The sequence below is a fragment of the Staurois parvus genome, unplaced genomic scaffold (genome assembly GCF_062004578.1).
Source record: "Staurois parvus isolate SC_StPar_1 unplaced genomic scaffold, SC_StPar_1.0 ptg000530l, whole genome shotgun sequence".
NCBI lineage: Eukaryota > Metazoa > Chordata > Amphibia > Anura > Ranidae > Staurois > Staurois parvus.
Genome location: NW_028318326.1, coordinates 12,385,001 through 12,407,068, shown reverse-complemented (window position 1 = coordinate 12,407,068; position 22,068 = coordinate 12,385,001). Strand labels below are relative to the sequence as shown.

The 22,068-nt window shown below is 41.1% G+C and overlaps 1 protein-coding gene across 1 annotated transcript in view; it reads left to right on the top strand.

Annotated features, from left to right (window-relative positions):
* The window catches only part of MYO3B (myosin IIIB), a 463,809-nt gene that overhangs the window by 330,920 nt on the left and 110,821 nt on the right, over window positions 1-22,068 (top strand). Inside the window, exons 28-29 of the mRNA XM_089690537.1 lie at window positions 3,698-3,812; window positions 6,030-6,093. Of these exons, the coding sequence (XP_089546663.1) occupies window positions 3,698-3,812; window positions 6,030-6,093 (179 nt within the window). The remainder of the gene's footprint in view (window positions 1-3,697; window positions 3,813-6,029; window positions 6,094-22,068) is intronic.

Here is a 22,068-nt window from a genome sequence, read left to right as displayed (position 1 = left end):
CAGCAGACTGTGTTCTTCTATTGTTGTGACTTAGATGACATTCAGAGCACATTTTATGCCCAATTCATGCAAAACTCCACGTAATCCCAAGGGGTTCACATACGTTTTCTTGCAACTGTATTATAAAATGAAAGCCCTGTGTTCAAAAAAGACCTAATGTTACAATCAAAGCATATAATGTGAAGTCCTATGTGTGTAAGGTCACTCATGCTAGCTAACACTGGCCTTGGTTTGGCTAGCTATCAGGGCGCTATTGCTGGCTTACACGTTTGTGGTGACACTCAGACTGGTGTGGTTGCAATCAGGGATACTGTTGTTGGCTGCAATGGTCTGGCAACCCTAGAACTGGTGTGGCAGCGATTAGGAACACTGTTGCTGATTTACACTGGTGTGGTATAAATCAGGAACACTGTTGCTGGCCTGCACTGGTCTGGTGACACTGTGACTGGTGCCGCTAGTGATCAGGGACAGTGTTGCTGGCTGTACTGATGACACTGGGACTGGTGTGGCTAGTGATCATGGACATTGTGGTTGGCTGCACTGATTTAGTGACACTTTAATGATGTGACTAGTGATCTGGGAAACTGTAGCTGGCTCTGGTGACACTGTTAAAACTCACTGATATCCTCATAGTAGGAGACAGATTACTTTTGTAATCGCTTCTTTCTGTTGACGTAGAAAAAGCATTTTATGCTCTCTCTTGACAATATATGTAATTCACTTTACAAAAATGGGGATTCAGAGAGCATTTTTTTTAAACTGGATAACAGCCTTATACACTGCTCTCTCTGATTCCATATGCTATTGCAAGGTACAATCTTCTTCTTTCCCTACTCACGGAAGGATATGACAAGGATGCCCTCTATTCCCATTTTATTTGTCTCAGCATTAGAACCCTTAGCTAAGGATATCAAAGGATTATAGCAAGTGGGAATAAAAACAAAATGTTGCTTTATTCTCACTTCACCCCATGCTTACTACAAAAGTCATTTGCTATGGATGTCACCTAGCATCCCACAACCTTGGCAATCAGAAACACAACTTTCCTTTCATAATGACTATGCAGCTTCCCTATCTCGGGATCCATTTACATTCAAATTGTACTTCATTATATCAAGCAAATTATTCCCCTCTCATTTGTAATCTTACTGCTCTCTTATGTTCCTGGAACTAATATCGAATCTCTTGGCTTGGTGGATTAAATGGTATCAAAATGGTATTTCTCCTAAATCTAATTTACTTCTTTTGGATGAGAGCCATTCTTATCCCTAGCGTGGTCTTCGAATATTCAAAACCAAAGTATCATAGTTTATATGGGGTTTGGTCCATACCAGGGTTAACATAGCTATTCTTTTCTGAAATAAACCTAATGGGGGGCTTAGGAGTGCTTATTAACCCAAATAGCTCCACTGGCCCTCCTGCATGCGCAGTTGGAAGTCCCTATTTGGGTACTACTTGATGCAACACGTCTACTGCGATTTTCTACTTAATTTAGCTTCTGCCTTATTTAAAGCCATCATCATTAAGCCCTTCTCTAAAGCAATTGCTCAAGGTATGTAACTTTATAAAACATTCTGGAGGCCCATTTACCCTTGTTAAGCTTGGCAAAATGCCCCACCTTTGGTGAGATGTTTCCACCTGGAGAGGAGATTCCAAATAAATTTTGACGGTTGATTCAGACGGGATTTACTGATGTTTATTCCCTCCTAACCACTGAGGATATTAAATCCTTTGATTACTTTTGAGAAAAACACAAAGCACCTGGAGGTGCTTCCACTATCGGGAATTTGTCTGATATATAGTTACATCATAATACTGCTTCTCTTTTGCCTAATACTGAAGCTCCACTAGTCATTACTGGCTTTGGGAGTAAATGCTGAGTTTCCCCTAATTCTTCTGGACTATTTCCCTCATATAAGTATCTATACGCTCTTCTAAGATACCGCTCAAAGCGCATTATATTGTATGTTGTGCTGGGAAGAGAACTATATATAACCTTTTCAGATGAAGACTGGACAGAAATTTGTCCAGATAAGTATACAGACTCTCTCATTACAGGGTTAGATAGGATAGGCTTAGAATGGGGGTGGGAGTAGGTTTAGTGTTCATTAGATTTTGACTGAACTTTCACTTTAATGCACACTGTTCTGAATTGCAACCTGCAGAAATATCCAATCCATGACATCAAACATAATGCTGCAACAATTACTGGTTTTATGCAGTATTCAGTGCAGACAAACCATAGCCCAGTCATACACCCTTCCAAGAGGATAAAACATAGTTAACGGCACAATGATCAATGAAAAATGAATGACTATTACATCGGATAAATATAAGAAATTCATAAAAATTTGGTCCCCATGGAAAGCCTATTTGAAACTAATCTGAGAGCCCTGATTGTAAGGCAATGACCAAACGGTTGGCCGACCCGCCCCCCCCCCCCCCCGGATGGGGGGACTCTTCCCCCTCCTAATTTGTTCTGGTCCCCCACAAGTATTTAACCTCATTAGAGCCCCCTACATTAGTGACTCCTCTTCAGAGTCTCCCACATCAGAGTCCCCATATCAGTGACCCCTACATCAGATCCCTCATTTCAGTGCCCCCACCCCCACATCAGAGCCCCCATATCAGAGTCTCTGCACATCATAGTCCCCGCATATCAGAGCCCCAGCACATCAGTGTTCCGCACATCAGATCTCCCGCATCAGTGTCCTGCAGATCAGAGCCCCCACATTACTGCCCCACACATCAGAGCCCCTGCACACCATAGTCCCCACACAACAGAGCCCCTGCATCAGTGCCCCTGCACATCAGAATCCCCGCACATCAGATCCTCGCAAATGAGAGCCCCCGCATCTGTCCCCTTGCACATCAGAGCCCCTGCATCAGTTTCCCCATACATCAAAGTGCTCGCATTAGTGCCCCAGCACATCAGAGCTCTCACATCAGTGCCCCCGCACATCACAGCACCACTGCATCAGTTCCAATCTGTATAATTTGAAATTTTTGCTAATCCATAGTTGATTGCTGGACCTTGTATTTACAATGTACCAATAAATAATATATTTAAAGAGGTTCTAAACCCAGCAAATGTTTACTTTTATGCATTCCCTGCAAAAAGGTAAAAAATGTCCCAGTGTTTGTATCACTCCTTCACCCCCCCCCCCCCCCATACTTACATCAAATGGTAAGCAGTCCTCATTACATCCATTAGTTCCTGCTGCTCTCACTCAAATCCTGTGAGCAGTGATGGGGGGGCTGGGCCGAACCACTCTGTGTGTGTCCATGAACACACACAGCCAGGCTTTGGAGCACGTGTGCCCCCATAGGAAGTGACTTCCTATGGTAGCAAACAGAGAAAAGGAGGAGCCAAGAGTGCTGGCAGGGGAACCTGGAAGAGGAATTTCAGGGCCGCTCAATGCAATACCATTGCACAGAACAGGTAAGTATAAAATGTTTGTTATTTAAATAAAAATCTTAGCCTTTACAATCACTTTAAGGAAATATTAATAAATACACTTCTGCATTAAATTGCATATTTTATATCTGCCAAATTCAGCTTTAAAAAAAAGCACAAATAAAAGTAATGTTATACTTTTTCTATATGTACATATGTTGTACTTATTAGCTGTATTGAAGGGTAAATAGTTTCTAACACAGTGACATTTAATTCTCACTTTTTGCTTCCTTCCTATAGCTTTCAAGGGATATATTGCAAGGAGGAATTACATTGTCCTGAAAAATAGCAATGCTTTACCTCTCTCCAAAAATGTATCAGACAGTGCAAGCACCAGTAATTACTATACACAGTGGTAAGTCTAGTTAATAAGTGATAATTGGTAACTACATTTATTAATATAGAATTTTGGTTTTATCCATTTTCAGCGTAAAATCTATTTTTCTTTCTTCTTTTTTTTTTTTTTTTATCAGTGTATCAGTGTAAAGGCTGTAAAACACATAGAGATCTCTTGCAGACAGAAAGATTTCACATTATAGTATTTAGTAGTAAGATTACATAAAAGTTTTTAAATTAAAAATTAACACACGAGCGTTGTACTGGGGGCAGAAGAGACATCTGCAGTAGTGGGCACAATTGCACACCCACACAAGGACTAGAACTGCTTTCAGGAGTCAGAAACGTCCAGCACTGGATGGAAGCCTGAGCTCTGCCAGGTAACAGATGTATGAAAATGACCCTCTAAAGCGACTCTTTCTGCAAAAGAAAACTCTTAAATTAGAATAGAGCTAAGCATTACCCTGAAAAATTTACCAGTTGTTTTAAAATGTTCCTGGAAGTTAGCAGTACACTTCCTGGTATGAGTTTGTGCCTAGGCACCCATGTGCTTACAACCTCATAATAAGGCACTTCTGCCTCTGACTGCTAGTCCAGGAGATTTACAGCAAGATTTAGTTATAACACTATTGTGCTGTTGAATGTTCTCCTTCCATGGAGGTTCTATCATAAGGATGCAAAATCCTAGTAAATTAATATTGGGGAAATATTGTCTGCAAGGAAACCAGAGACAATACTGCTGACTTACCTTTGCCCTCTGTGCCTTTGTTGGGCACAGCTTCCTGTTTAATACTTACCTCTCTGTCCAAGTCTGACCTTGGTTGTCTTGCAAAGCTATATCTTGCAACAAAATTTTCAGCATCCAGCATTTATGGGTGTCACCTGCCTGTGCCCCCCCATCCCCATACACACTATAGTTCCATCCTCTGAAACCTATGCCGCTGCAGTATACAATGGTAACATAGGGTCTGCCTTTGTTATTAAACATGCCCCTCTAAGATCTTCATCTCATAGTAGAAGACTGCTATGGAGGCCTAAAAGGATGAAGAATAATTAAGCCAAAGGACAACAATTTAATATATTGCAGTTTACCAGTTTTTAGAAGTGGTAGCTGCATTAATGTCCCCTTATTAGGGTAAGACCATTCTCAGTAAGTGAGGAAAAGCCTGTTAGGGGAGATGCAGTCTTTGTCTCAGCCTGTGAGCTGAAAGTGTTAAGCTGGCCATACATGGTTACATTTTCATTCACCCTTCTGTAGAAAACCATCAGCGCATTCCTTCTTGCCATCATTGAGTAAACTAGTTTCATTTGAAAGCCCTTCAAATTTCATCCAGACCTTCTATGTGAATGGAATCCCAAACATATTAAACAGTATTCATTACAAGATGTACATTTTTTCTGAACGAAAACCACATTCACAGTTAGAATTTAATTTGCTTGAGAAAAAATGTTGCTGCTTTGGATTTTATCCTCACCACGGTAGAAAATGAACATTGATTTGACCCCATTAATCATTAGAAAATCAAATGAGCGTTCTGAAAATGAACATTTGTGTACTAAATTTTACTGGTGTATGGTCAGCTATATCTTCCTTTCTGCCTCAAAAAATGTAATTAATGCAACCATCTTATCTGAAGACTGGTAAGCTGAAACATTTAAAATGTTTGCTTTTGGGTTTACATCCGGGTGCCTCCAGATGTTGCTAGGAGTTCCTTGAGCAATGCGCAATTTCTGCCTCTCGGATAAGTTCCCACTGACACCACTTATCTTTTTAGCTTGCTGTTAGGGGGGAATTCTTCCCAATGATCACAAGTGTAAGGCACATTCTTTGCACTGACCATCACACTAACATATCATGAGTTGCAGATATAGTAATTTTTAGCAGGGGTTCCACAAGCTCAGAAGATTTTTTCAAGGGTTCCCCTGAGTTGAAAAGGTTGAGAAAGGCTGGTTTAGATACTCTTTAATGTTCAGACAAGTATATAACTGAATAAGGCAGTTTGTGACATGAAGAAGAAAGGGAAGATAGTTGGAATTAGGAATTTGGACTCCATGGCCCTTATTATGGTAGGCTCAATAACAGGGAGTTCCAAAATGACCAAGTTACTGGAAACCACAGGGATTTTCAGTTGAGTGCCTTCTGTTATGTAAAGTTTGACTTGTATGTACCTTTAACTGTATAATTGTATTTTAATGCTCATTTTTTTCTAATCTTTTTCTCTGGTTACAATTTCAGGCAAGAGAACTGTGTCCCAAGCCATTTCACAGAGCCCAACCACCGGGACAAGGAGTCAGGGCAGGTAGTTTTACACAAAGTCTCTGAAGTAACTCTACATTGTTACTTAACATTCCTGCGTCTAATGTTCTGTGCTGTGTTCACGGCTCTTTGGCTGAACCATGTGAACATGAAACCGTTAGTTATGTTTTGAAGTCTCTGAGACAAAAGCCCTAGCTTGCTAAGAACCGGAGTTCTGTAGAAAGACAGGGAGGTACAGTGAAAAGAGAGCATCAAAAGGCTGGAAATACGCTGCGGAGAATAAAACGCTCGCTGCTCCCCGAGGTGGTGTGTCTGTGCTCTCCGCTTAGCTGCAGATGTTACAGCCTCTATTTTAGTAAAGACCTGAGGTTCTTTGGTAGCACTTTGATATCCTGCTCGAATTCAATATGTGAAACGGAGGAGTCTCTCTGTGACTTGGAGCACAGCGCCGGCTTTGAAGTTTGATCCAATTTTTGCTGCTTACCATTTGATGTTGAAAGGATGAAATGAAGAAAATGTACAGTTTTTTGCCAGTAACTCTGTAGAGCATATGTAAGATAGAAAAAAATAACAAAATCCGCTGGATGATATACTTAGAAATGTTAAGCAGATTAGTACCTTCCTATAGCTTTTTGCTGATACAAATGAAGCACGGGGGAAGGGCGGGGGATAAGGGGGGATAGAGCAAGATGTGCCCTGAGACTTCCAGTTCATAAAAATACGGGTTTAAAGGAGCTAGTTTAAAAAAATACTTTTTGATATGTTACTTGTTCAATGCAATTTAACCCTTTTAAGAGCTGAAAAGGCTGCACTTTGTAGCACTTGCCAATAATATGCATGGAAGCAGATAAAGTGGATCAGTAAGGAGATTAAGGGTCATCATCTATGTCCCCAGAGCTACTATTAATGGGATTTTTCATCCAAGCTGGGGTGCACAGGTTGTATAATCCTACATGTCCCACTTGTACTCTTTGGCATGAGTAGAGATTTAGCCTGTACAGCTATGTCCCTAATATTTCTCTTTTTTTGGTGAGGTTGATGTCCCGGCCAGTCCTGTTGTCATAAAAGTGCACTCAAAAATAATGTTAACTGCTGACTTCACTTTTATATAGATCTCTTTTATGAAAAAATGTGTAGCAGTATTTATTTTATGATGTTTCTGATCCAGTTGACATTCTTGGCCTTTTTAAAGTCAGTCTATTAATGTTCTTGTCTGTGTTTGCCATTCCACCCAACACACAAAAACTCACCGTTCACTTTGTTAGGCACCCTTTTTCCTTCAGAACTGCCTTAATTCTTTGTGGCATAGATTCAACAAGTTCTTGGAAACATTCCTCAGAGATTTTGGTCCATATTGACATGATAGTATCACGCAGTTGCTGCAGATTTGTTGGCTGCACATCCATGATGCAAATCTCCCATTCCACCACATCCCAAAGGTGCTCTATTGGATTGAGATCTGGTGACTAAGGAGGCCATTGGAGTACAGTGAACTCACTGTCATGTTCAGGAAAACAGTATGAGATTATTTGATCTTTGTGACATGGTGCATTATCCTGCTGGAAGTAGCCATCAAAAGATGGGTACACTGTAGTCATAAAGGGATGGACAATGTCAGCAACAATACTCAGGTAGTCTGTGGTGTTTAAACAATGCTAAATTGGTACTAAGGGGCCCAAAGTGTGCCAAGAAAATATCCCCTGCACCATTACACCACCACCAGTGTGAACTGTTGATACCAGGCAGGATGGATCATGCTTTCATGTTGTTTATGCGAAATTCTGACCCTACCATCTGAATGTCACAGCTCAAATCGAGACTCATCAGACTAGGCAATGTTTTTCCAATCCTCTATTGTCCGATTTTTTTGAGCCTGCGCAAATTGTAGCCTCTGTTGCCTGTTCTTAGCTGAAAGGAGTGGCACCCGCTGTAGCCCATCTGCTCCAGGTTGTGCATTTAGAGATGGTTTTCTGCATACCTTGGTTGTAAAAAGTGGTTATTTGAGTTACTGCTGCCTTTCTATCATCTCGAACCAGTTTGCCAATTCTCCTCTGACCTCTGACATCAAAAAGGCATTTTTGTTCACATAACTGCCGCTCACTGGATATTTTCTCTTTCTCAGGCCATTCTCTGTAAACCCTACAGATGGTTGTGCGTAAAAATCCCAGTAGATCAACAGTTTTTTAAATACTTAGACCAGAGCATCTGGCACCAACAACCATGCCACGTTCATTGTCACTTAAATACCCTTTCTTCCTTATTTTGATGCTTGGTTTGAACAGCAAGTTGTCTTTACCACGTCTTCATGCTTAAATGGATTGACTTGCTGCTATGTGATTGGCTGATTAGCAATTTGTGTTACCAAACAATTGAACCTAATTAAGAGGCCGGTGAGTGTGTTTACAGAATAAATAAATATATATATATATATATACAGTGGGGCAAAAAAGTATTTAGTCAGCCACCAATTGTGCAAGTTCTCCCACTTAAAAAGATGAGAGAGGCCTGTAATTGGCATCATAGGTAGACCTCAACTATGACAAAATGAGACAAAATTAGAAAAATAATCCAGACAATCCCATTGGCTGATTTGGAAAGAATTTATTTGCAAATTATGGTGGAAAATAAGTATTTGGTCACCTACAAACAAGCAAGATTTCTGGCTCTCACAGACCTGTACCTTCTTCTTTAACCACTTCCTGTCCGGACACTTTTACCCCCTTCCTGTCCAGGGCAATTTTCAGCTTTCAGCGCTATCACACTTTGAATGACAATTGCGCGGTCATGCAATACTGTACCCATATGAAGTTTTTACCATTTTTTTGAGACAGATAAAGCTTTATTTTGGTGGTATTTATTCACCGCTGGGATTTTTAGTTTTTTTACTATGTAAATGAAAATGTCCAAAAATTTTGAAAAAAAGTGTTTTTTTTTATAAAATTTTGCAAATAAATAATATTTCATCATAAATCTTGGTCAAAATTGATTCCGTTATTTTTTTAGTAAAAAAAAAATCCAAATTAGTTTATAACCAAAAATTATAATTTTTAAACATTTATTTTTACATTTTTATTTAATTTTTTTTATATTTTTATTTTTTTTACATACTGTCCCCCTAGCAGTACAGTGTCACCATGGTGACACTGTACTACCTGTGGGGGGTGATGAAGATTTTTTTTTTTTTTTTTTACACTGATTGCTTTTACACCCATATAGGATGTAAAAGCAATCATTTCTCTTTCTCTCTGTCTGCATTCTTGCAGTCATTGAGAAGTACTGAGTGAGCTGTGATTGGTCACAGCTTGTCACATGGTACAAGGCTGTTGTGAATAGCCTTGTACCATGTGACCTCTGTGATCATTCACAGATTTCACACGTAGTAAGCAATGATGTCACAAGTGACATCTTGCTTACTACTTTGCATGTGATCACTGATTCGCCAATCAGTGATCACATGATCGGGACCTCGTACAGAGGTCCCGTCCGACGATCGGTGTTTCACTGTGTCCGGAGGACACAGCGGGCACCAGATCGCGGTGGTGCGCGCTCCCAGGGAGCGCGCACAGCTAGAAAAGGCTTTAGGAACGGCAACCCGCCCCTGGACTGCCACCGCACTGCCGTTTATAAACAGCAGGTGGACGGCAAGAGGTTAAGAGGCTCCTCTGTCCTGCACTCATTACCTGTATCAATGGCACCTGTTTGAACTTGTTATCAGTATAAAAGACACCTTTCCACAACCTCAAACAGTCATACTCCAAACTCCACTATGGTGAAGACCAAAGAGCTGTCGAAGAACACCAGAAACAAAATTGTATACCTGCACCAGGCTGGGAAGACTGAATCTGCAATAGGCAAGCAGCTTGGTGTGAACAAATCAACTGTGGGAGCAATAATTAGAAAATGGAAGACATACAAGACCACTGATAATCTCCCTCGATCTGGGGCTCCACACAAGATCTCATCCCGTGGGGTAAATATGATCACAAGAACGGTGAGCAAAAATCCCAGGACCACACGGGGGTACCTACTGAATGACCTGCAGAGAGCTGGGACCAACGTAACAAAGGCTACCATCAGTAACACACTACGCCGCCAGGGACTCAGATCCTGCAGTGCCAGACGTGTCCCCCTGCTTAAGCCAGTACATGTCCAGGCCCGTCTGAAGTTTGTTACAGAGCATTTGGATGATCCAGAAGAGGATTGGGAGAATGTCATATGGTCAGATGAAACCAAAATAGAACTGTTTGGTAGAAACACAACTCGTTGTGTTTGGAGGAGAGAGAATGCTGAGTTGCATCCAAAGAACACCATACCTACTGTGAAGCATGGGGGTGGCAACATCATGCTTTGGGGCTGTTTCTCCGCAAAGGGACCAGGATGACTGATCCATGTACAGGACAGAATGAATGGGGCCATGTATCGTGAGATTTTGAGTGCAAACCTCCTTCCATCAGCAAGGGCATTGAAGATGAAACGTGGATGGGTCTTCCAACAAGACAATGATCTCAAACATACTGCCCGGGCAACGAAGGAATGGCTTCGTAAGAAGCATTTCAAGGTCCTGGAGTGGCCTAGCCAGTCTCCAGATCTCAACCCCATAGAAAACCTTTGGAGGGAGTTGAAAGTCCGTGTTGCCCAGCGACAGCCCCAAAACATCACTGTTCTAGAGGAGATCTGCATGGAGGAATGGGCCAACATACCAGCAACAGTGTGTGCCAACCTTGTGAAGACTTACAGGAAACGTTTGACCTCTGTCATTGCCAACAAAGGATATATAACAAAGTATTGAGATGAACTTTTGATATTGACCAAATACTTATTTTCCACCATAATTTGCAAATAAATTCTTTCCAAATCAGCCAATGTGATTGTCTGGATTTTTTTTCTCATTTTGTCTCTCATAGTTGAGGTCTACCTATGATGCCAATTACAGGCCTCTCTCATCTTTTTAAGTAGGAGAACTTGCACAATTGGTGGCTGACTAAATACTTTTTTGCCCCACATACATACAGTGGGTAAAATAAGTATTGTTCGGGTCACCAGTAAATATATTTCTAAAGGTGCTATTGACATGAAAATTTCACCACATGTTGGTAACAATCCATGCAATCTATACATACAAAGAAACCAAAACAAATAAGTTCAAAAATAAGTTATGTGTAATAAAATGGAATGACACAGGGAAAAATTATTGAGCACGTGAAGCGGTGCAAAAAAGGCATGGAAACCAAGACACCAGCTGTAAACCTATCAGTAATTAGAAAGCTATCCTGCCTCTTGCCAGTGGAAATTAATATCAGCTGGTTCAGTCTCAACTGATGACCTATAAAAAGATGTCTCATTACCAAGGTGTAAAAATCTCATGATGGGTAAAAACAAAGAGCTCTCTCAAGACCTTCACATTCTTATTGTTGCAAAACATATTGGTGGCATTGGTTACAGAAGGCTTTCTAAACTTCTGAATGCCCCGGTGAGCACTGCTGGGGCCATAATCTGGAAGTGGAAAGAACATCATTTCACCGTAAACAGGCCATGACCAGGTGCTCCTCTCAAGATTTCTGACAGAGGAGTGAAAAAAATTATAAAAGAGTTATCCAAGAGCAATGGACCACTTGTGGAGACCTTCAAAAAGACATCCTCTTTGGATGCCATAATACACACAATGTTTAGAGGTCAATTGGCATTGCACATGACCCCAAAAATACCATACCAACAGTGCGGTATGGAGGTAGGAACATCATGGTGTGGGTCTGTTTTTCAGCAGAGTACTGGCAAACTTCATGTCATTGAAGGGAGGATAAATAGAAAAATGTACCAAGACATTCTTGATAAAAATCTGCTACCATCTACCAGGATGATGAAGATGAAATGAGGGTGGACATGTCAGCAAGCCAATGATCCCAAACACAAAGCCAAGGAAACTCTCAATTGGTTTCAAAGAAAGAAAATAAAGCTGCTAGAATAACCCACCACTAAAGATCAGAGTTCATAGAAGAGGCCCACGGAACCTTCAAGATTTGAAGACTGTGTGGAAAAATGGGCCAAAATCACACCTGAGCAATGCATGCGACTAATTTCTCCTTACAGGAGGCATCTTGGAGTTGTCATTACCAAAAAAGGATTTTGTATGAAGTATTAAATAAATTTGAGTTAGCGTGTTCAATACTTTTTCCCTGTGTCATTCCATTTTATGACACATAAACTAATTTCTGAACTTATTTGTTTTGGTTTCTCTGTATGTATGGATTGCATGGGTTGTTACTGACATGTGAAAATTTCATGTCAATAGCACCTTTAGAAATATATTTACCAAGAAAAATGGTGACGTGTTCAATACTTCTTATTATATATATTTAGTATACACACTCACTAAATATACACACAGGATGCATACAGTCAGGTCCATAAATATTGGGACATCGACACAATTCTAACATTTTTGGCTCTATACACCACCACAATGGATTTGAAATGAAACAAACAAGTTGTGCTTTAACTGCAGACCGTCAGCTTTAATTTGAGGGTATTTACATCCAAATCAGGTGAACGGTGTAGGAATTACAAAACTTTGTATATGTGCCTCCCACTTGATAAGGGACCAAAAGTAATGGGACAATTGGCTTCTCAGCTGTTCCATGGCCAGGTGTGTGTTATTCCCTCATTATCCCAATTACAACGAGTAGATAAAAGGTCCAGAGTTCATTTCAAGTGTGCTATTTGCATTTATAATCTGTTGCTGTCAACTCTCAAGATGAGATCCCAAGAGCTGTCACTATCAGTGAAGCAAGCCATCATTAGGCTGAAAAAACAAACCCATCAGATTGATAGCAAAAACATTAGGCGTGGCCAAAACAACTGTTTGGAACATTCTTAAAAAGAAGGAACGCACCGGTGAGCTCAGCAACGCCAAAAGACCCGGAAGACCACGGAAAACAACTGTGGTGGATGACCGAATAATTCTTTCCCTCGTGAAGAAAACAGCCTTCACAACAGTTGGCCAGATAAGGAACACTCTCCAGGAGGTAGGTGTATGTGTGTCAAAGTCAACAATCAAGAGAATATTTCACCAGAGTGAATACAGAGGGTTCACCACAAGATGTAAACCATTGGTGAGCCTCAAAAACAGGAAGGCCAGATTAGAGTTTGCCAAACGACATCTAAAAAAGCCTTCACAGTTCTGGAACAACATCCTATGGACAGATGAGACCAAGATCAACTTGTACTAGAGTGATGGGAAGAGAAGAGTATGGAGAAGGAAAGGAACTGCTCATGATCCTAAGCTTACCACCTCATCAGTGAAGCATGGTGGTGGTAGTGTCATGGCGTGGGCACGTATGGCTGCCAATGGAACTGGTTCTCTTGTATTTATTGATGATGTGACTGCTGACAAAAGCAGCAGGATGAATTCTGAAGTGTTTCGGGCAATATTATCTGCTCATATTCAGCCAAATGCTTCAGAACTCCTTGGATGCCGCTTCACAGTGCAGATGGACAATGACCCAAAGCATACTGCAAAAGCAACCAAAGAGTTTTTTAAGGGAAAGAAGTGGAATGTTATGCAATGGCCAAGTCAATCACCTGACCTGAATCCGATTGAGCATGTATTTCACTTGCTGAAGACAAAACTGAAGGGAAAATGCCCCAAGAACAAGCAGGAACTGTAGACAGTTGCAGTAGAGGCCTGGCAGAGCATCACCAGGGATGAAACCCAGCGTCTGGTGATGTCTATGCGCTCCAGACTTCAGGCTGTAATTGACTGCAAAGGATTTGCAATCAAGTATTAAAAAGTGATAGTTTGATTTATGATTATTATTCTGTCCCATTACTTTTGGTCCCTTAACAAGTGGGAGGCACATATGCAAACTGTTGTAATTCCTACACCGTTCACCTGATTTGGATGTAAATACCCTCAAATTAAAGCAGACAGTCTGCAGTTAAAGCACATCTTGTTTGTTTCATTTCAAATCCATCGTGGTGGTGTATAGAGCCAAAAATGTTAGAATTGTGTCGATGTCCCAATATTTATGGACCTGACTGTATATGAGACCGACTGTATCTGCCAAAGTTTGGGTATATCTATTTCTTGCCAAGATCTACTTTTCTGCAGTTAAAGTGAAATTAAAGGCAAGTTTTTTTTTTTTTGTTTTTTTTTTAAACAAATATGTCATATTTACCTGCTCTGTGCATTGGTTTTGCACTGAGCAGCCCCATTTCATCCTCTTCTTGAGTCCTTCACTGGCGCTCCTGGTCCCTGCCTCCTGCCAAGTGCCCCCACATCAAACAGCTTGCTATAGCCAAGCCACTGCTCTGCGTGTCCATTCACACACAGAGCAGCAGCTTGGCCCTGCCTCTCTCTCTCCTCATTGGCTCACTGGCTATGAGGCTCACTGGCTATGATTAATAGCAGCAGGAGCCAATGGCTCCCATTGCTGTCTCAGCCAATGAGGAGGTAGAGTCCCCAGAGATCGGAGAGTCCCCAGAGAGCCGAAGGTCAAAAACCTTCAGCCTGTAGAACCACTTTAAAGTGTATGTAAACCCTAATATTCAACTTCTGTTATTTTCTCTCTTTTGGTCTGTTTAATATACCATTGGAAGCATTTTGACATATCTGCTTGATAAGTACAAAAAACACCTGTAGTCAGAAATGTATAGCTGTCTTGTGTCCTCTCTACATTTCCAGTATTTTCTCAAACGCTCTCCTACTTCTTGTCCTGGACTACAGAATTATTAGCCTATATGTTGTGGAGATTTGAGAGCAGGAGTGGTTGATTAGGTTAGCAAAAGACACTGGGCCGTGCTGACAAAATTAATCCACAAAGAACCTGTGTTGTAAGCCCACAACAGGACTTTGGAGCTGAGTGCATTTCTGGATTATCATAATGTGTTTCCCTGTACTTGCAGGGTCTTGAAAGTGATAATACACTGAGAAATGTGCTTGCATTGCTGATATCTAATGCATAAGTTTTTTTTTGTCTTGATATAACTTTTAAGAATTTAAAGCGGAGCTCCACCCAAAAGTTCTGCTTTAAGCCTTTGTCCCCCGCTCCCCATTAAGGATTGGCACCTTTGGGGAGTGGGTACCTGAATTTGACAGGTTCCCACTTCCACTGCAATCACCTAGGCTATCGGAAGCAGAAGTTGTCCTCCCCCCCTCCCTACCCGTAGTCTTCTGGTACACGTGACAGGTCCCAGAAGACTATGAGGTCATTCACAAAGCGCAGCGCTTCTCATACATGCGCAATTGGCACCCGGCTGTGAAGCCACACACTGAAGATGCGGGCACCAGGGAGAGAATACAACTGGTGAAACCAGTGGTGGTGAGGAAACCGCTGGGCCGAGGGACAGGTAAGTGTCTGTATTTTAAAAGTCAGCAGCTACAGTTCTTGTAGCTGATGACTTTTATTTTTTTTTTCAGGTGGAACTCTGCTTTAAGTAATAACTAGGTCTTGTTCCCTCCTCCAGCCAGTGATTGCATAGTGGACAAGCAGAACACTGATGAGCTCATCCCTCATTTTAGAAATGTACTTTATGTTTTTTTTTAATGTACAGCACACCCACAAGTGTTGGTTTTGATAAGTATGTAGGTACAACCCATACCTGAGTCTGGTAACACCCTTAAAACACCATGACACAGTGAATTAAACTTTTGTACATGATGGGCGACTTTATTCAGCGGCAGCCACAACCTAACGAGGTAGATAGTTAAAGAAAACAGAGCAACAAGTTCAATTATCACAAGTTAAATTAAACTATTGGCACTAAAACAGCAACAAGTGAAATATAAAAGTTCACTTTCCCTTATCTAGCTAAGCTAACTGTAATAAAAGTCCCAAATGTGTCCATTGGTCATCTTACAAGGTTGTATTGGGGCCCTAGACAACTGTGCAATAACAAATTCCTTTTTCCAAGTAACAATGTAGTAACCAATGCACTGTCTCTTTGAGATGCTACACAGTGGGGTTGATTTACTAAAGGCAAATGGCCAGTGCACACTCTTCAAGTACAGTTGCTCCAGAGCTTAGTGAATGAGGTAAACCTTCACTTTACAAAGAATACCCAATCACATGCAAGGAAAATAAAAAATAAAACAGCATGTTTGCTTGCTCATGATTGGATGATAGAAGTCAGCAGAGTTTCCCCTCATTTACTAAGCTCTGGAACAACTGCACTTTGCCTTTAGAAATCAACCCTACTGAATGAAATAACAGGTGTACAATCTCTTTAAGATGGTTAAAAGTAAGATCTTTTCTCAATTGGTTCATTTTATCCAACAGAAACTAAGCTGGTCATGCACTAATAGATTTCTTTTGTTCAGCCTGCAGATTCTATCATCCATATAAACAGCTTGCATGGATGAATCCTCCCTCTCTATTGTATTCTGCAAGCTCTGGCTGTCAGAATACCCGCACAGTGCCTGCAGCAGTTTGTCAAGCAATTCTATGGCCCAGTTCCTTTAACAAAAGTCAACCTTGTTGTGCCGGCAGGGCCACCCACTGGTAGAATTTCAGACAATTCCACTGAATCGGCCAAAATTCTTTCAATGTATGGGCAGTTTTAGGCACTTGTCTGTCTTTTTTCATTGTAAGTAGCTGACAGTCTTTCCTTGACCATGCAATACAGTTTACTACATTAGCTCCTGATGAAATGAACAGATAGCTGAAGATATAGTAGTACTGTGTTGCAGGCAAAGAAATGCAATTTTATAAATCTGATGGTCAGTCATTGTAACACAAGGAGCTTGCTTGTGAAAACCATGTGGCACTTACAATCCAGCAGTCAGCCTTCCTCAGTCCTGTAAAACTGGCGGCCCTCCAGCTGTTGCCAAACTACAAGTCCCATGAGGCATTGCAAGATTGACTGTTACAAGCATGACTCCCAAATGCAGAGGCATGGTGGGACTTGTAGTTTTGCAACAGCTGGAGGGTCCCAGTTTGACACCCATGTGTTAGATAGACAGAAAAGTAGGTAGGATCTACATTTTCTCTGAGCTGTCCTCTAAGTACTGAATAACATGAATCTGACCAGAAGAGCCCAGTAGGATGTCTCTTAGGTGGCTTTTTCCAGAATGTTCTCACCTTGATCGCTCTTTTCCCTGACTGTGTTGCAGAAAGCTGCATATGTGTTTCTCTTTTCTCTAGCTATCCCTTAGAGCAGGGGTGTCCAATGTTTTGCCTTTCCTGGGCCACACTGGAAGAAAAGGAATTGTTTTGGACTACACATAAAATACACTAACAATAGGCATAGCTGATGAGCAGAAAATGTCGGGCAGATTACAAATTAATAATCACTTCTATAGATAATGTGCCCATCTGAGTAATAAAACTTAATTGTTTGCAATATTTTTTCATTATAAAAGTAAAACAGGGCAACATAAAACCAGTGCAATATTTGACACTGTTTTTGATAAACTAATGCATCAATATCTGGTTCAATGGATATAGGAGCAATTCTCAAAGAATTATCAAGGTACTCATCAGATATTTTGGTTCAAATTATGCCCTTTATGTGATTCATCCTTGAAAATAGCTGCTCAGAAATATAGGTGCTGCCAAAAACTGATGACATGAATAAGGTGTGATTGTGAAGAGTGGGATTTTTTACTTTGGGAAGATAAAACCTATAAAAGTCCAGTAAGGAGACACTGTCACATTTTTCTTTGGCCGCATGTGTTCACTAAGTATCAAAGCATTTTTACAAAAAAATCCCCCCAAAATTCACATTTTTAAGTAGGTTTGCAATGTTGTGTTGGGCTACATTCATAGCCATCTTGAGCTACAGTCCGCCCGTGGGCCGCAGGTTGGACACCTCTTGCCTAGAGGTATATTGCAACAGCCATTTTGGGATAGTCTAAAACCCATTGTTGGCAGGCTGCTAGGAAAAGAGTGGCTTACAGTGGCAAACAACAATCTGTGAAAATTATAAACATGTACACACAAGTAGCATATCATATGTCTCTGAGATGGTTATACATATATGCATGAATTGGTGTTTTTGTTTTTTTTTAATCTGCCTGGAATTCAGATTTAAATTTCCCTCTGAACTTCCAACCACAGTGTTTTCCCTTCCATACAGCCTAAAGCATACCTTGCACTTAAAACAAGGCCTGCTTTTCAATATGGTCCCTATGCCCTTTCCTCAAACGCTGTATGTACGTAAGTGCAAAAAAAAAGAACCTGCAGGGGAATCGAGAATATACTTATATACTATGACTTCCATAGTGCAGGGGGTGACATCCTCCAACAAGATCCCTGGGATTGCTGTATAGCCTAAATCCAGTGAGATGATGCTACACCACAGTGAAGGATTATCTTCATGCAACATTTGGTCTACTCCATATTCTCTGACATTTGTTCAGAAGAAAAATGCACTGTGGGAGGGAATCTGGGGAAAAGTAATTTTTTTTTGTTTGCACTTTCCTTCCAGAGTTTTAGGCAAGGGGAGAAAGGGAGCACCTTGAATAAGTAGACCTTGTTACTGAGGTGCTAGTTGTTGCCTAGTGTTTAGCCACCAGAATGTGCCCTAAAAAACTCAGCATTTACAGCGGGTAAAATAAGTTTTGAACACGTCACCATTTCTCTAGGTAAATGTATTTCTAAAGGTGCTATTGACATAAAATTTTCACCACATGTCGGTAACAACCCATGCAATCCATACATACAAAGAGACTAAAACAAACAAGTTCAGAAATTAAGTAATGTGTAATAAAATGGAATGACACAGGGAAAAAGTATTGAACATGCTAACTGAAATTTTGTTGGTAATGACAGTTTCAAGACGCCTTCTGTATGGAGAAAATAGTTGCATGCATTGTAAGGTGTGATTTTGGCCCATTCTTACACAAAAACAGTCTTCACATCTTGAAGGTTCCGTAGGCCTCTTCTATGAACTCTGATCTTTAGTTCTTTCCATAGATTTCCTATTGGACTCAAGTCAGGTGATTGGCTGGGCAATTCTAGCAGCTTTATTTTCTTTCTTTGAAACCAGTTGAGAGTTTCCTTGGCTTTTTGTTTGGGATCATTGGCTTGCTGAAATGTCCACCCTCATTTCATCTTCATCATCCTGGTAGATGGTAGCAGATGTTTTCAAGAATGTCTTGGTACATTTTTTCATTCATCCTTCCTTCAAGGACACAAAGTTTGCCAGTACTGTATGCTGAAAAATAGCCCCACACCATGATGTTCCCACCTCCAAACTTCACTGTTGATATGATGTTTTGGGGGTGATGTGCAGTGCCATTTGACCTCCAAACATGGTGTGTATTGTGGCATCCAAAAAGTTCAACTTTCGTCTCATCTGACCAGACTATATTCTCCCAGTATTTCACAGGCTTGTATAAATATTGTGCAGCAAACTTTAAACAAGCTTCAGTATACTTTTTCTTCAGCAATGAAGTCTTGCGTGGTGAGCGTGCATACAGGCCATGGACATTGAGTGGATTACTTATTGTTTTCTTTCAAGTAATTGTACCTGCTAATTCCAGGTGTTTCTGAAGCTCTCCACAAGTGGTGCTTGGCTTTTGGACAACTCTATTATAATTCTTTTCACTCCTCTGTCAGAAATCTTGCGAGGAGCACCTTGTCGTGACCTGTTTATAGTGATATTATGTTCTTTCCACCTCCGGATTATGGCCCCAACAGTGCTCACTGCACCATTCAGAAGCTTAGAAATCCTTCTGTAGCCAAAGCCATCAGTATGTTTGCAACAATAAGGTTGTGAAGATCTTGAGAGAGCTCTTTCTTTTTACCCATCATGAGATGTCACACCTTGGTAATTACACCTTTTCATAGCCCATCAGTTGAGACTGAACCAGCTTATATTAATTTGCATTGACAAGGGGCAGGATTGCTTTCTAATTACTGATAGATTTCAGCTGGTGTCTTGGCTTTCCATGTCTTTTTGCACCTCCCTTTCTTCATTTGTTCAATACTTTTTCTCTTTGTCATTCTACTTTATTACACATAATTTGATTTCTGAACTTATTTGTTTTGGTTTCTTTGTATGTATGGATTGCATGGGTTGTTACCAACATGTGGCGAAAATTTCATGCCAATGACACTGTTAGAAATATATTTACCTAGAAAAATGGCGACTTGTTCAATACTTATTTTACCCGCTGTAGGCAATATTCCATCCTCCACTTATCTCAATAACTTTAATACAATATATTTAAAAATGAAAAAACAAATTCCATCAATTGCAGTCTATTGTAGATTTAATACTGTTCTACTATTTCTGATCTAGAACAAAGCAAAAAAAAAAAAACATAGTGAGTCAGCTGCTAATTTATTCTTGCATTTGAGAAAACAAAAGTTCCTTCTCGATCCCATCAAAGGCCATCAGATTAATTCCCTAGATAAAAAACTCAACTAATGCAGTTTATTCAGAGCCAGGACCTGTGCATTCTTAAAGGTTGTTGGTGCTATCATAAAGACTTACCAGTCCTATGCAATGTCCTAATGCAGTGCCCTCCTATACTGTCCGAAACCTTACACTTAAAGGACTTGCCAGGCAGAGCCCTAGAAGTAGATCTTCAGTTTTTTCATGCACTAGATAAGGCTCAACTTATTAGACCAGAAATCTAAAGTACTACTTTATGTCTTTGTCAGTAGGATGTGTCCCTTGTGCTAATTCCTCTTTTAGGTGAAATCTTCATCCATTCCTAACCCCTCCCCCACCATAATCGTCTGGAGTGGCAGGGCCTAATAGAACTAAGAGGCTGTCAAAGGCTGTCATCAAGACAGCCCAACTATGCCAGCATTTTTTGCCTAGCTGAGCCATTCATATGAGCCGTACTACAGCTTCTTTGAATGATACAGGATCTCTGAATGAAGCAGACAGAGATATGTATCGTCCGTCCTTCCTCCATTCAGCCTGTGACAACCCTTTTGTTGTTTTGCCCCATGCCACAACAGAAGATCACATCGGTGGGGCTGTGGGTGGGGCTAGGGATGGAGAAAGATTTTAACTAAAAGAAGCAGAATCAGCACAAGGGACACTTCCTACTTGACTGAAAGTTATGTCCCTAGTGCTATTTTTACTGTTTTAATTTAGGTACACTTAGGTATTAAAGCAGGAGTGCAGTTTAAAACAATGTGCACCTTTCCCTCATGCCCATTCCCTTCTGCAGCTATAAGGATTTGTGTGGGAAATTTGTCCTCCTATTGATTGTTTTGGAGTGTCCTGAACCCCTGAATCCCCTTCTGTTTCAAGTTACCCAGCAATAAATTCTAAAAAGACATCCTCTAGACCAGGAGTGTCAAACTCAAATTCATCACAGGCCGCATCAGCATTTTAGTTGCCCTCAAAGGGCTGGTTGTATCTGTAAGACTAGATGTCAACAGCACCCTATCCACCCTCACATCAGATGTTAAAAGCCCCACCCCCTCCACCATCAGAAGTCAAGAGTCTGTAACCCTCCTATATATCACAGTGCACCCCCTTTACCTTGTGCTGATGCTGGGAAGAAGCTGGGGGCGGAGCTTTGAAACAAAAAGTGCAGGGTCTGAAGGAGGACCAGAGGAGGGCTGGAGTCAACTGCCGGAGTCTGCTGAATGCTTGGACTGAGGGAGGTGGAGAGCTGTACTGCAGCAGCACAGAGAGACATTCTGTCCTGATTTCAGCAGCTGACTGCTGAGACGGGTGTGGGGGGGGCAGAGATGAGTTTCTCAATGGCTGCAGGATCTAGTGGAGGAGTTTTGTCCTTCTATCTGCTGCCAACTGCTGAGACAAGGTGGAGGCGGAGATGAGGAGGGTGCCACAGCTGCAAGAGAGGTGTGAGGACCACATGAAATGGCCTGGTGGACCGGATTTGTGGCCTGGTGGACTTGTGCTTGACACATGTGCTCTAGACTGAGCCTGTTCTGTCTGTGCGCATGGAACTGTGTTGTGACTGGCAGCCTTAGCACTAGCAAGGGAGACCTGTGCAAATTCTCAGTGGCCCCTTGTTTTGTGAGAACTACAGTTGCATTGGGAAACTTTTATAGAAGTATGCATTTTTTCCATTTTTGTTTTTTATTTA